General features: G+C 54.2%; 1 protein-coding gene across 1 annotated transcript; it reads left to right on the top strand.

Moving 5' to 3' along the window:
• The first annotated feature begins 922 nt into the window (after positions 1–922).
• On the top strand, positions 923–5345 carry CCDC71 (coiled-coil domain containing 71). Its single transcript, XM_047096586.1, has 2 exons — positions 923–994; positions 3594–5345. Exon 2 carries the CDS (start codon positions 3646–3648, stop codon positions 5065–5067), a length of 1422 nt encoding a protein of 473 aa, XP_046952542.1. The 5' UTR covers positions 923–994; positions 3594–3645; the 3' UTR covers positions 5068–5345.
• Positions 5346–15471: the final 10126 nt, after the last annotated feature.

Here is a 15471-nt window from a genome sequence, read left to right as displayed (position 1 = left end):
AGAAAAGCTATTAACCAGTCCCTAAATGAAGCATCTTGTGACTGCCCACAGGCTTCCACCTACCCTCAGCTACTAAATTTGGCACCATTGTACATGTCAGGGTCCAAGAGTTGTGGCAGTATTTCTGCCTCATAGCTCAGGCTCTAACTGAAGTACGAATGTCCCCACTATCTCATCCATGAAACCAGAGTTTCCGTGCTGGCTCCCATCCTGGACTTGGGGGACCCCTGACTAAGATAGGCCTTTGGTCAGAGACTGACCTCTTAGACTCCTAGAGTTAATTTTGACCTGTGTCCTCTCATCTGGTGCTGCTTGGGCAATGGGCCCTGTAACCACCATGCCTCTGCTGGCCCCAGCAGTACAGGTAGAGAGACTGAGGTCCCAGTCTCCTAGGCAAAGGACAGGAATTCTGGGAGGCAGGACTTCCTGCCATTGACAGGGCTGGGGTTGGGCAAGGGTTCTCCCACCACACCCATGTACATGCTCTTAGGCAAGTACCCTCAGGCCCACATTGGTATGCTAGGACTCTCAGATTGTACATGCCCAGTTTTGGGCTGTGTGCATGCCAGCACCATCCTTTCACGTGGGCCTCATTGTCAGGAAGAGAGGCAGGGCTGCTGCCCTCAGAGGAGATACCCCTGCAACACTCCCAGCGAGGCAGGGGACATTCCTCTTTCCCTCAAGTCAGGAGCTTGGGACTAAGGCAGGGCTTGTCCACAGCCTCTGAGAGCACCTCTGCTCCTCAGACTACTGCACAGGACTGGATGGATTTAGAGCGGTCCCCGCAGCCACCTCCTCCAGGAAGCCTTCCTAGGTACCCACCTACCCCGTTCCCAGACTTTGGGGGAAACGGGGTCTCGGGGGGTCAAGGGTCACTAGGGCGGGCCAGGTCCCGGAAGCGGAAGCGCGGCGCGCTTCCGGTGCGCAGCGGGCGGCCATGTTGGAGCAGCGGAGGCGGCGCAGAGGCGCGTCCTGGGTCCCCGCGGCGGCGCCGGTAGGTTGGGGCCATGGGCCTAGCCGCGCCGCGGAGGGGCCGTCCGCGAGGCGACAGGGCGGATGGGCCGGGCGGTCGGCCCTTTCGGGACCCGCGCCCTCCACTAGCCCGGCCAAGATCCTCCCCCACCCCCACCCCCTGCTCAGCGACCCCACCCTGGGGCTGCGCGACCGGGTCGGGCTCGCCCCGCCCGCCCCGCGCGTTTCGCTGCCTTCAAGATCCCCGCTCCTACCCGCGGCTCAGGCCCCAGGGACGCGGACTCCCAGGCCAGTGGCCCTGATCTGCCCCCCAACCTGGTCCCCTTTGGATGAGGCCTCTCCTGTCTCCCATCTTTCATCAACTTCCCTGTCGGCCCCGGGGGCACGTGTGAAGGGAAGTCGGGGACCAGACTGCAGCCTCTGTTTCCGGAGCCTCTTGGAAAACCCAGAAGACCCCTCCCAAGAGTCTAGACCGACCTGGGCGGAAGAGCCCTCGGTTCACCCCTAATATCTGTGCCTGCGGGGAAACAGGCTCCTCCCTATTCTACAGTTCACAGCCCTGAAAACTACATCCCCTGGAAAGAAAAAAATAAAAGAAGTAAAGTCATGTGCAAGGATTGTGTTTGGAGAATGGCCTCTGGAGAGAGGAAGTGCCAGAGACACCTGAGGATCCAAGAATGTTTCCAAACAAAGAGCCCCAGGGCACTTCCTCCAGGGGATTCTGAAAACTTCCTCTGCACCATTAGGGCGGTGGGAAGAAGCTGCACAGACGCGCCTCCTGGCCCCAGGGACCTGCCTGATCCCAGCTGATCTTTTAATGCTGTGGTACAGCTGGGATCAGGCTCCCTCTGGGAGCCCTCAGTACCAGGTTAGGCATTAGACATTAGGCATTAGACATGACTGATGGCCTGTGGCTTCTTCAGAGAAGCCTGGGACAACTTGAGTGTTCCCAGACAGCTCCATCTGGGCTGTACTGAGGTCTGCAGCCCTCCAGACCCTAGTTAGGACAGCTCAGATTTCTAGTGTCCACCTTATTAGCCATCCTGTTGGAGCCTTTGGCTGTCAGACCTTGAGCTCTTGGTCTGGCTGCTTGACCCACAGGCAGCCTGGTTGCCCAGACATGTGTCATGAGTATCTGCTACTTATCTTTTTAGTTTCTGTTGAAGGAGAGTCTGACTCTTGCTTTGAGGTTAGTCTCCATGATTTGAGTCCTGGGAGTCAGGCTTCTGAGCCTGTCTGGGGACTCCAAAAGCAGAACTTCTGGTGGACAGGGAGGTTTACCCCTGAGCACCTGGATAACAGCAGCTGGAGGAACAGAGGTGGGCATTGACATTGAGTGTAGGTCTGGGCTCTTTGACTAGACTTAAAGGCTCATGTTGCCCTGCTCTCAGCTGGTTTCACAGCTAGACCGCCCAGCCCTGACCACAGACTCCAGTCACACACATTAAATGTGCCTTACTGTTTCTCATTTCTAAGACATTGTATTGGTTGTTCCCCTTTTTGCTCCATTTCCATCTGGTCCTTCCTATTCATCACTCATGTCCCACCTAGGTGTTGCCTCTCCTAGGAATCCTTCCCTGACCCACTGGAAGGCTGAGCTGGGTGTCAGTGTGCACTCCCAAGAACTTTCATGGTCTCTGTCTTGCTTTCTGTACAGGACTCCTTGAAGACGGACATTCACCTCTATTCCCAGGGTTGAGTCTAATACCAGGTTTCTGACCTCAGAAAATAGAGAATTGAGTTAAAATGGGCCAACCAAGCCCAAATCTTCCTAGGGACCCAATAGCATGTTAGATGGCTCTGATGAGCTTCTGGACATTTATCTCAAAACTGCCTTTGACCCATGTGAGTCCCTCCTGCCACCCTGATCCTCACCCTGCCACTATAGTAAGTCAGGAAACCAGGGCTTTGCCCCAAGCAGTGGCTCACTATGGCAAGAGCCCTGTGTATCCATAGTTGTTATTAAGGAGAGCACAGGCCCTGATGGACTTATCTACATGCCTTGTCCCTTATCCCAGTGCTCATCTTTTTTTTTTTTAAGTTTAGTTAATTATTTTAAGAGAGGAAACCAGCGGGGGAGGGGCAGAGAGAGGAAGACAGAAGATCCAAGCTGACTCTACGCTGACAATAGCCCAATGTAGGGCTTAAACTCATGAACCATGAGATCATGACTTGAGCCAAAGTCAGATGCTCAACTTACTGAGCCACAGGTGCCCCAATCTTTTTTTTTTAATTAATTAAATGATATATTTTCTTTTTTTTTTAATTTTTTTTTTTAACGTTTACTTATTTTTGAGACAGAGAGAGACAGAGCATGAATGGGGGAGGGTCAGAGAGAGAGGGAGACACAGAATCTGAAACAGGCTCCAGGTTCTGAGCGGTCAGCACAGAGCCCGATGCGGGGCTCGAACTCACGGACCTCGAGATCGTGACCTGAGCCGAAGTTGGCCGCTTAACTGACTGAGCCACCCGGGTGCCCCTAATGATATATCTTCTTTAAGTAATCTCTACACTCAACATGGGGCTTGAACTCACAACCCCGAAATCAAGAGTAACATGCTGTACCATCCCAAACGCCCTTCAGTGCCATTCTTACTGATTCTTTTCTTCTTGTCTTGGAGGTGCCAAGCGCTGATTTGCGGATACCCAGGCAGATCTGCAGTGCCTAATGCCATGAGCGTGGTGGTGCAGCATGTGGAGGAGAAAGCTGTGCACTCCTGGTCGCGGATCTCCACGGCAGGGAAGAAGGCCCTGGAGGAGGCGCTGCTTGTCTTTAACCCCATGAGTCAGGATCTCAGTGCCACAGAGGCCCAGCTTGTAGCCTTCCTGCAGGGCCTGCGGGATGATGGCTTCCAACCTACCATCCTGCGCAGCGGTGATGTCTATGGCTATAGTTCATGCACAGCTAACCCCCCAAGCCAGACGAAGCTGCAAGCTCGTGCCCCCACCCCAGCTGCCACATCACCTCCAGCCAGTGCTCCCCGAACTGCCATGCGACTGCCTGCAGGCCGGGCCACGCTGCTCCCTATGCCACTATCTGGAAGGCTGGCCAAAGCATCCACACCAGCCCTTGCCAAGCACGCTACCACCAACCTGCTGCTGAGCTCCCTGAAGCAGTCAAGTGCCAGCCGTGCCCGGGGTGCAGCAGTGGGCTTCCCTGCCCACCTCTATCCAGGTGTCTACCCTGCCATGCGGCTCTCTGTTGTCCTTGAGGCCCTGGTTCCACTAAAGACTCCCATGCCCTGCTTGGGTGCCAAGCACAAGGCACAGTCACTGCAGCTCTCACTTGCAGACTCTCCCCTGAAGCTGCGCAAAGGTCCAGGGAAGAGACCAGGGAACTCTCGGCCCAAAGCTCCCAAAAAAGGCACAAGCAAGGGCCCCAAATGTCTGACTCATAGAGGCCCCAGGGCCAGACCCCAACAAGGCACTATGCCCCGGAAAAAGACCTGCAAAGCTACTGGGTCCCTCAGTGGCCTACAAATGAAAAGTGGCTCTGCCCTGGGCACCAAAACATCCCAGGCCAAGGCAGCTCGAACACTGGCCAAAGCTGCCCAGGCCAAGGTGGCTCGAACACAGGCCAGAGCTGCCAAGGCCCGGGCAAAAGCCAAGGCAGCACAGATGAGGGCCAAGGCCAAGGCAGCACGGATCAGGGCCAAGGCCAAAGCAGCACGAATCAAGGCCAAAGCCAAGGCTATGCGGGCCAAGGCCAAGGCAGTGCGGGCTAAGGTCAAGGCAGTGGGATCTAAGGCCAAGGTAACTCAGACCCAGTCCAGGAGCAGAGGCAGGCCAAAAGGGTCTGTTCAGACCAGGACTGCAAGAAGGGGCCAGAAAAGCCACCCTGAGACTGTGGGGCAGAAGAGGAAAAGGGCTGAGGAGGCAAAGGATCTTCCTCCCCGGAAAAGAACACGACTTGGGTCCCGATCCCCTAAGGCATGGCTAGGGCCTGGAACAGCAAAGCTGCTGAAATTCCGGGCCATCAAGGTGGACAGGCGGTCCTCAGATGATGAGGTTCGGCAGCGGGCTCAGCGGATCCTCCGTGTGAACCTGTCCCCTGTAATACAGCTCCAGCCATTGCTGCCATACTCAGCACTCTGATTCCTTCATGTAGCAATGTTTGGGGAAACTGAGCCCAGTTGTCTGTGTGACCAGTGGCACAGTGTGCAATGCCCATGGATTCTACAACCCCAAGGACTCCGGGTGCCTCTCCAGGGCCCTGAGAGCCACCATTCTCCTTTCAGAAACTGGAGGATATGGGGTGGTATGGGCGGGTGGGAGGGGTGTTCTCATGGCGCGATGCACTGTGATTTGTTACTCTTCAAGTTGTACCTCCACTGTTCCATCTATCACGTTTTATACCTTTCCACCTTCCAGTCTCCCTGCCCACCCTTCATGGTCTTTTTTGTGTTTATAGCTGCTGGTAGGCCAGCTTGAGCATATAGGAGGAGTGGCCCCAGGAACAGGGCTGCCAAAGTGGGTCCTGGTAGCCCCGGACAAGTCCTGGATGTGAGTGAAAAGAGTAGCTCCCAGGCTTCTCTAGAGGTGCTAGCCTTTGTAGATGGGTGAGAAGCTGCCCCTGAGGGCAGGGGCAGAGCCACTCTATGCCTCCCTTAGGTCTGCACTGACCAGGTAGGCCCCCTGCAGGAGGACAGTAGGTGGCTCTGTGGGGAACTTTGCAACCAGCAGGTTTTTAGGCCAGGGAAAGGGGGTTTTGTGGTACTACTCCCCAGGGGCCATTGTCTCCTACCCTGCTCTGGCTGAAACTTTGGGGCTTTGCCTGAGCTTGTCTGGGGCGGGGCCAGGCCTAAATTAGCTATAGTATTTCTGCCTCTCCTTGTTCCAGCCTCATCTTCCCCAGTTGATAGCAAGGGGTTGGGAGTTGAGTCAGAGGCCAGGGCTCTGGGTCGTAGAGCCACAGAGTCTGTCCACTGACTGCAGAATTTTCGCCTTGGATGAGTTGGGTACTCTTTTAACTGAACCAGGAGAGTTTCCACACTGCTTCACCCCATCAGCAGTGCTTTCTGCCTGGGTCCCAAGCACTCTGTTTCCAGGTCCAGCCTTATGCCTCCCAACAGGGGCCTGTGTATTTCAGACATTTCCGCTCTTCATGCTTTGGAGAGGGGGCTGGGCCCCAAGCAAAACTAGGTCTCTGCCCATTTGCCACTCCTTTCCTGATTGCCCAGCCCAAAGGCAGTGCCTGGGGCTGGCAGGGACAGGGACACATTCCCCAGAGGCTCCTAGAGACCTACAGCCTTTCAGGGATAGAGGTGGGAGCCTCATTTGAATGAGAATTGGATCTTTTCTGTCTCTATGGGTTAGTCTGAATCCTGGCCCCACTAGTGCTAGCCATATTGGATGGCAGACCTGTAGAGAAATTCTGTTTGCTTCTTGGTACGCCCTCCCCACCTTTATTCTGCATCTGGTGGCTGCAATTAATAGGGTGTGACCTCCATTGGCTCCCAGGCTCTGGGGACCCCCTTTGCTCCCAGCCTCACCATGGCTTCACAGCCCTGCATGCTCCTTGTCTCTGGCAATCCTGCTTTTATCTACCATGTGAGTATGGGGCCACACCTAGCTCCTCAAGGGCAGCCCGCTGTTCATCCTCTCTCTCAGGTCTGATTTCAGCTCCCATGGCCCAGGACCCCCAGCCTGGCTAGGCCTCCTCTCCAGTCTGCAGCTCCTTTCAGTTCTGCTTCTGCCACCAGCGGGTGAGAGGTTGGCTTTCCCTGAGAGCCATCCAGAGCAGGAGAAAAAGTCTCCAGGCCTCTTACGGGGCAGAATGAGGTGGGGGGACCCTTAGGATCTCTGTTCAGATGCTGTCCTTCCCAGTCCAGGCTTCCAGAACAATTGAGGAGGTGTCAGACACACTTCCCCTACCTGAATGCTCAAGTGGCAGCTGCTACCCACCTACTGGCAATTTGATTGTTGGCCATGGCCAGAACTTTGTCCTCCTGTGGTCTCTGAGCCCTACTGCATTGTCAGTCACCTCCAGGTGGGGAGGAGGGTGAGGGCTCTGGAGATGGTATCTCTGAGTTTTCCTGGGCAGGTTTGGCTTTGTGGGGGTTCAGATCATTGCTGGGAGGGGGAGGCCTGTGCTGTGAAATTTGGGGCTTGGGGGCCAACCACGTACCTCTTGCAGGAATCTGAGAATTCCTTCTTTTGTGACATTTGGGATCAGGGAGGCCATGGCACTGAGAATGTGATTTGGAGTGGTCGTGGAAGAAACAAGACCTGATGGCCAGCAGAGAGAGGTGATGGTACCCGTGTGCCCATGTGTGCAGGTCTAAGGTCAGGGCTCAGTCACTCTGATTGGCCTTTGTGGTTACAGGTGTTGAGAACGTCACCATCCAGCTGGACCTAGAGAGTGCCTTCTACATTACCCACCTCATCATGACGTTTATCATGCCCCAGCCTAAAGGCTTGCTCTGTGCCTCCTGACCTCACAGCCACCAATGATGCTTCCCTCTGGTGACCCAAGGACCCCCTCTTGTCCTCAGACATTCTGCCTGGCAACTCTGCTTCTGGAGCATTCAGTGGACCATGGCCACTCGGCATGTATGCTGATACTTTGCCTACAGCTGCTCAGGCCTCTTTCCTGTGATCCCTCCCACCCCTGGCCACAGAAACAGGGCTGGTTTGTGACCAGCATTACTCCAACATTGAGCCTTCCGCTGAGGGCAAGGTCAACCTAGAGGAAGGGAGGTTGGGCCCTGGGGTGAAGCCAGAGGCTCAGGTTTGCTTCTTCCAGGTTATTTTCAAAGTTCTGCACCCAGCCATTTTAATGGAGAACCCAAACAATCCCAGGATTCAGGGTAATCCTGTCCACAGCCAATCCTGTGTTCCTTGCATGTCAGGACAGCCAGATAATGCAGGGAGGTGAGGTCCTGCTTGGGTGTGTACACCAGTGAGGTATGGTGGGAGGCAAGCCAGCTCCGTCCCCCAGCATTATTCCCTGGCTCTATCCCATCATGGTCCTCTATTATGGACCTAATATGGCCCCCCTTTCCTGTCCCATCATTGTTCCCCATACCTATGCCCAGTGTATAGGGACTGGCAGTTTCTATCTCTGCCCCATCACAAATTCTTTGTGGGACCCCTTTGTGGTTCCCATCACTACTTTCTATGCCAGCTATCAACAATGTACCCCATTTCTGCACCTGTCGCTGTACCTTATAACTGTCCCTTTTATGAGCCTCCATCACAGCCCCTATCCTGGTCCCCCTGACTCATCACCCTGATGAGTCCTCATCCTGATTCATCACCCTGGCCTTACTTGGTGTCTGGCGTCTCTGCAGCTGCCTCTAGGTGGCACCAGGGCGTCTCTGGGTTGTGACCTCTTTCTTGTAAAACAAGTCTTGAAAGACAAGACACATAACCATAACCCAGCAGGGCAACCCAGAGTCAGGCCAGGTGAGTACTAAAGCATGACATACCCCAACCTGGCTTTTTCTCTACTCTCCACCCACCTTGACTGGTTATTACCAACTACTTGCCCTGAGCCCCCATGCTAGGTTCCCAAGCAGGTCTTGCTTGCTCTTCTGATCAGGAGAGAGACACTCAGCAAAGGGAGGTATAAGAGGAAGCTTGGTTCAGTAACTGACTTAAGCTGTGGAGCAGAAAAGAGCCATGGACCCATCTGTCCCATGTGTACATTGAACAAGTGCCCATTGAGCTCCACTGTGTGCCAGACATCTGTCTTCTGAGCAGTGTTCAGTGGGGAGCAGATAAAGTGTCTTGGATCTGACATGAAAATGAGAAAAACTTGATAAATAAGCAAACTAATACCATATATGGTTTGGCTGGATGGTAAACTGATTTCTAGTTTTGATGATAGACTGGGGAATGGGATGGTTTACTGCAATGGGGAAGCAGTTTTCAACTAGTAATGCCAGGATGGGGTATCCAGGAAGAGGTGGGACTGTGCAGGTCTCACCTCAGGAGTGATGTCATGGTTGGAGCAGTGCAGAGGTAGAATTATCACCATTAGGCTGTGGTCATCCTAAGATGGTATGCCTAGAGGAGCAGGTATGTGGGAGTCCCACAGCATGAATGCTGGGGGAAGTGGCTGCAATGATGCAGAGAGAGAAGAAACCCTACCCCTATTCCATCCCAGCCATAGAGGGATAATGATCAGTGCACCTGAGGTCCCCAGTCCGTGTCTCCAGAACTCTTTCATGTGACAAATCTCCATGTGAACTCCAAATTGCACATGCTGGGTGATAGGCTGCTGGAGGAGCCTAAAGAGACACCCCTTCTACTACTATGTCCTTTAGGAGCTTGTGGCCAGAGGCAGCTGCCTATGCCATGGCCATGCCTCTGAGTGCAGGCCTACAGCTAAGGCCCCAGCCAACATGAAAGGCATGGTGAGCGCCATGAAAGAGGCATCCTGTGGCTGCTGGGGTGGGCAAGCTGGGGGACTGGGGCAGACTCATCTTGCTCTCCTCCCTGCCAGGTGCATGGCCTTTGCATCTGCCATCACCACACAGTTGGTACCCACTGTGAGCATTGGTAGGACCTATGCTAGTACCACCTATGGCATGCAGCAGAGCCTGGGCACCCCCACACCTGGCAGGATACGTGCCGTGTCCTCTGTGCCTGGCCATAATTGCCTAAGTCAGCCCGCTCCATATCCATCTTCCTTGTTCTGCCCCAGAATGCAAGTGTAATGGGCATGCCCACAGTTGTCATTTTGACATAGCCCTGTATCTGGCATCTGGCAATATGACTGGAGGCGTGTGTGATACATGTCAGCACAACACAGCTGGGTGCCACTGTGAACTCTGCCAGCCCTTCCACTGAGATCCCCAGGAAGAACCCCATTCTCTTCACTCTTGCAAACGTGAGCCTTCCAATCCCCAATCCCACCTCTGACCCTGATCCTTCAGCTCCATGGTGACCTCTGACCTAACTCTGTCCTCACTTCTGACCCATGATTCAGCCTGTGACTGTGACTCTATGGCTACTTTGGAAGGGGGGTTGTGTGATGCCCACACAGAAAGACCCGCAGCCTCCTCTCTGGGCAGTGTCACTGCAGAGTTCATGTCGGGCCAGTGCTGTGACTTCTGCCGGCCTGGTCACTGTGGCTTAAGCCCCACTCAGGCAGAAGGTTGTCAGTGTGAGTTATCCTGAGAGTAGACCCAACCCTCATGTCCTTGCTCTGCCCCCAATCACTGCTCTAATGACACATGCATGCACCTATCCCTGCAGGAATCCCAATAGCACCCTGCGAGCCCTGTGCCCTAGCCCGTAGACACTACCCCTGAGGCCAGGTCCCTGGCACTCATGCCTGTGATACCTCCAGCAGTGCCTGTCACTACAAACGCTTTGTCTCTGGATGGGACTGCAGACTTTATCTGGTAAGCCTTGCCCCACCTTCTGATTTGACCGTGATTTGGGGCACTAGGCTTCTAGCAGCTGACAAGTATAAGGCTGTATAATCAGTGTGACTCTAGACTGAGCCTTGCACATGGGTTGGTTCTACTCCTTGATCTGGTTACCAAGGTCAACACCACCTCAGCTAGCTGAACCAGCATATGCCCTCAGGTGGGAGATTTGGGAACATAAAAGGAAAAGCAATGAAGCAAGTTACAACATATTGTGCACTGGGTTTAAAGATGTTTCGCAACAAACATATTTGGAGGAAGACTCGGTCCAAGAAAGAATTCCATCCACTTCTTGCCTCTCCTTGAACATAAATCCTTTAACTTTTACTTTAGCCTCTGCAGTATCCTCATCTTACCTCTTATGAAGCTGTGCAGGAGTATACTGAGGTCTCCTCACCCCCTCTCAGCTATAGCCAGAGGAGCATTGAAGCCCTGTGCTCACTCCCCTTCCTCTTGCAACAGGCAGTCCCAGCATATGACCTCCTAGGCCCCAGATCTTCCTGTCCTTTCTCCACCTACTTGCTCTCTCTTACAGTCCGAGTTCTGGAGTCTGAGTGGTGACTCTTTGGGCTACGGGCCTTGTGACTATGCCTACAGCAATGGGTACAAGGTAGGGCCTGGGAGTTGGGATCAAGTGATAAGAGTCAGGAGTTGACTCTCCTTCCCTGCCCCCACGTTACTTCAGGTGTTCTGCTGGGGAGGGCCTCTGCCTGTGCCACCCCCACCTCCATGGCTGCCATGAATTCCCATCTGGGCACTTCTGTGTTGCCCTTGACCAAACCACTGCTGAAGCTGAACTTGGCCAGGGCTTCCAGCCAGCTGACCCCCTGTTGCCTATGAGTGTCCAGGAGGAGCAGGGGCAAGAGAAAACCAAAGCTTAGACTTGGTTTTCAGGGGAGGGAGGGAGTGTGTGGAGACGACTGGTTTGAACAAGAGGCTGGGCTGGGTTAGGAAGGTGAGGAAGTCTAGGTGGGAGCATCAGCATGGTCAGAGGTTTGGTGTCTTAGAGCCCATATTTTCAGGGCAGTGTGGGAGAGGAGAGAGCCAGAATGTTAGAGGACACTGACACTCAACTTGTCCCCAGAGAGCCCCCTTGCCTGCTCCTCCCCACTGTACAGTCTTGGGGGCCTCTCCTAGTTGGCTCTGGCCCCAACTTTGTAGACAGCATGACCCTCCGTGTGCCCACCATCCTGATGGCAAACCTATTACAGTAGCCAATTGCCCCAGGTGAGGAGTCTGAGAAATAGGTTGGGGTCATAGGACACTAGAGCCTTAGTAGGGATGGGATCCCTGGGATCTTCGGTTAATGGGAACCTAAGTCCTGGGGGTCCAGGTCTTGGGGTGGTCTGGGCCTGTGAGTTTGTGTCTTGTATCCAGGCCCTACCTGTTTCACCTCCTGGGACCAACGTCTAGCTCTGCTCCAGCTGCAGCTAGAAACTGTGGCCCAAGAGGTGGCCCCCCTACACAAGGGGATGCCTGGCTGGGTTGCCCAGGGCTAGGGTGGACACCTACAGGCCCTGGAGGCGGTACTCCACCAGGCACAGACTCTCCTGGAATCTTCTTCACCCATTCTGGGGACTCTGGAGCAACTAACAGAGTGGATAGCTGGATTCAGGCCAGGGGTCTTGGGTCAGTAAGGGGGAGGTCTCCAGCTAGCTTCTCAGGGTTGGGGATTCAGGGGGTCTCAGGTTGGCCTGTCTTGCGTCCTGGGTCTGGGAGTCAGGTGGGTTTTCCTGAGTGAGGAGTCATAAAGGAGAGTACATCTTCCTGCAGGAAGAAAGTGACTGCTTTGGCTCAGACACTGTGGGCCACAGGACACGTTGTGGCAGAAAGAGAGCCATGAGTTATGAGGCAGTGTGAACGTCTGGAAGAATTATCCTGGGAGCTAAACTGTGTCAAGGGCTTGCCTGGCCCAAGAGGGCAACAGGAGCCCAAGATGAGGCCTAATGAGCAGGTGAATGGGCAGCAGGTGAGGGTAGGGGCTAGGCTGGGGCAGAAGGAAGGGGCCAGGTGCTTTTGCTTATGTACCTGGGGAAACCCAGAAGGCTAATTGACCCTGCCTCAACTAGTGGAGTCCTGAGCCACCCCTCTACCCATCCCTGCCATCCCCTGCAGATGCTGAGGCCCAAGCCTCCTCAGCTGCCTGCTTTCCCAAGAGGCCCTGCTTGGAGCCCAGGTTGTGACCACATTTGGAGAATGAGACAGCATCCTAGGACAGGCCCAAGAGACCGGTGGTGGACAGAGCAGCTACTGTGGGGGATGGGCCATCCAGGGACAGGAGCAACTATGTGGGAGCTGAAACTGATGAAGCTGGTTGACAGGATCCAGATGTTGTGTCCATAGCTTCTGAGACTCCTAGTCAAAGTTGAAGTGGTGGGTGGAGATATGGATCACTATAGGGGGTTTCGCCAAGGCGAGGACTTTCTTCTAGCCAAAACCTGGGTGTAGGGCAATAGGGGATATCTGGGACATACAATTCTCACTGGATCATCTAGCTTGTTTACAGGAATGCAGGGGTTAGGGACCTGGACTGGCCTATGTTCCTGATACCCTGTGGTGTTGCCTCTTGCCCTGGGACCCTGCCACTACCCAGTGGGCTCTGGTTGCTTCCCATAACTCTTCCAATAGCCTTGATATAGCTGCCACAATCCTAGGGCAGCATTAACCAACTAGTACAGAGCCATTGGGGCCATGCATGGGAGCCAAGCGGGGAGTCATAGGGGTGCAGGAGATACATTCCACATCTGACTCACCCCTACGAGCTGCAGCAAATTCAGGCCACAGCAAGCTCCACAGGAATCCAGGCCTGGGAGACATCGTGTAAGGGGGTCCTGGGGTGTGGCCACCATAGTCCCTCTACAAGCAACTGTGCAGATCCTCCAGTGTTTCCTCTTGGGTACATGTCTGCTTGTTGTGTGTCTGTTCACAGCTGAGGGGAGGGGCAGGTGGGCATCTAGAACACTGTTGTGATACTCCTTCCAGAATGAGAAATATTCATAAGGGCTAACCAGGGGTCAGATGGGAGCACTAGTATGCTCCTAAATGTTTAACAGCTGGTTGGAGGTCAGAGGGAACTGATTTGTAGTGTTTATCAATTTGCATGGTGTGAGCAAAGCCACCATGGCTGATTTTAGTCTACCTACCACTTATCAGCTAATTCACAAAATTCCTGAAAATTTAATACTTCGCTCTTATTAGCCCCCAGCACATGTAGTCATGTCAGAGGCAGAGTCAGTGAGAGGTTAGAGTCAGGGTTTGTTGGGTCAGGAATCGAGTTCATATCCAAGATTCCTACTCCAGTTCCTACATATGAAGGTGCAGATGCTGTGAGTGTGCAGCTGGTGCATGGCATGGGCTGGCAGTGTCCCTCCCCTAAGGTGGGACAGTGAGCATTGCCCTCTTGCTGAGTCAGATCCAGAGTGCCCTCCCTGCACCAGACACCATAGGCCAGGAACTGCCCAGAGCTGAAGGTGTCCTCCATCAGGCACAGCAGACCTGGTGAAGGGCCAGGAGACTGGAGGCAGAGGTCAGAGGATGGGGAGGACAGGGATGTCCAACTGATCATCTGTCCCCTTCAGGGGTTGGGGTGGGGGACAGCTAGGGCCCAGGACCAAGCACTGGATGTTCAGCTGGCTGAGGTGGGAAGTCATACAAGGGCTGCAGAACAAGGACTGCAGTCAGCAAAACAGACACTCCAAGGCCTGGAGGCCTCATTACCCCCAGCTCCTTCACACCTCTTGTTCAGTGGCTGCTGTTTTCTCCATTCTCCCCCTGAGATGCTTGAACCACTATGATACCCTGGCATTACTAAATACACAGACCATGTGAGCACCCTACTTAGTTGCTACCCTGCTGTGACCTCCCTGTGATCTTTGACCTTTGCCCCAGGTGGCAGGGCACCTGGCCTGGATGATACTGGCAGTGGCAGTGGATGTGACCCCAGTCCTGGGGCCTCTGTCCAGTGCAGCTGTGGCTTTCAAGACCTACTGCCTTGTCAGCAGCAGGCTGAGAGGGCAGAAGAGCAAGCAGTACATGCCATGGGCATGGCTGGGGGCCTGGGCAAGGTGATATGGGTACACTGGACATTGAGGTGTCAGAGGTGGGATTTAGGCTGGGACTGGGCTATACTGGGCTGAGGCAGAGTCTCAGCCCCCTTCCGCCCCCGGGAACCTTGGGCAGCAATCTGTCTGAAATAGTAGGATCTAGGTGGGGTGGGTTTTCGGTTCAAGTCCTGCTCTAGGAGTTGCAGATGGCCCAGTTAGGCGTGGTAGAGTTGCAGAAGGGCACACATAGCCTGGTGGCCACAGGGCAAGATGCAGGAGAGTGGGTACAGCAGGTACAAGCTGAGCCCAAGAGCTGCTGAAGTGGGTGCCTAACAGCTAGAGTTGGCTAAAAGGTGCATGGCTGGTCCATGGTGGGGTGGGGGTATGGAGTGGGATCAGGGTCAGATGGACAGGTCAGAGTCAGAACAGGGATGGTGTAGGAGGGTCAGGGCTGGGTCCAGGTCAGGTCCAGATTCTTGTAGGGATCAGGGCTGGGGTCAAAGTTCACAACAGGGCTCAAATGTTGATTAGGGTTAGAGCTCACTTAGGGCTGGGGTCAGAGTTAAGGTCATGACAGAATTGAGGACCAGGGTCAGAGATTAGGGCCAAAGGTCAGAACCTGGTTCAGATAACCTGATCCTCAAGGTTGGAGCACCACCTGGTGCAGAATGAGCAGATACTGAGCAAGCAGGTGTCATCCTTGGGGCCCTGGAACAGAGTGCAGCAAAGCTGCTTGAACACATGTGGCTATGGGCAAACGCATGTGCCACCTGCTGACTGTGGTGTATGGAGCTAGTAAGACAGACTCCTGAATGATCCCAGCTAGTAACTCAGACTACCTGAATGATCCAGTTTGACCCAAGAATCTCCTGACCTTGAGGGACCAGGGACCCCACTGAGTGCCTACTGACCTCGAGTAACCCCCATGTGACTCCATGATATCCTCCAGTGATCTGTCCTTGAGAAACCAGAGATCACGTAAAACTCACAGAGGCCATCCAGTGCCTTTGACACTGATAGATCCTTTTCTGAGTGATCTAAAATTGAGTCACCTCTAATACCCCTAGCCCCTCAGG

This window comes from Lynx rufus, unplaced genomic scaffold (genome assembly GCF_022079265.1).
Source record: "Lynx rufus isolate CCGP_SWC_20201006 ecotype Redwood Valley unplaced genomic scaffold, mLynRuf1.p SCAF_4, whole genome shotgun sequence".
Lineage (NCBI taxonomy): Eukaryota > Metazoa > Chordata > Mammalia > Carnivora > Felidae > Lynx > Lynx rufus.
The sequence above is the reverse complement of the archived record's forward strand: the minus strand, read 5'-3'. Positions and strand labels throughout refer to the sequence as shown.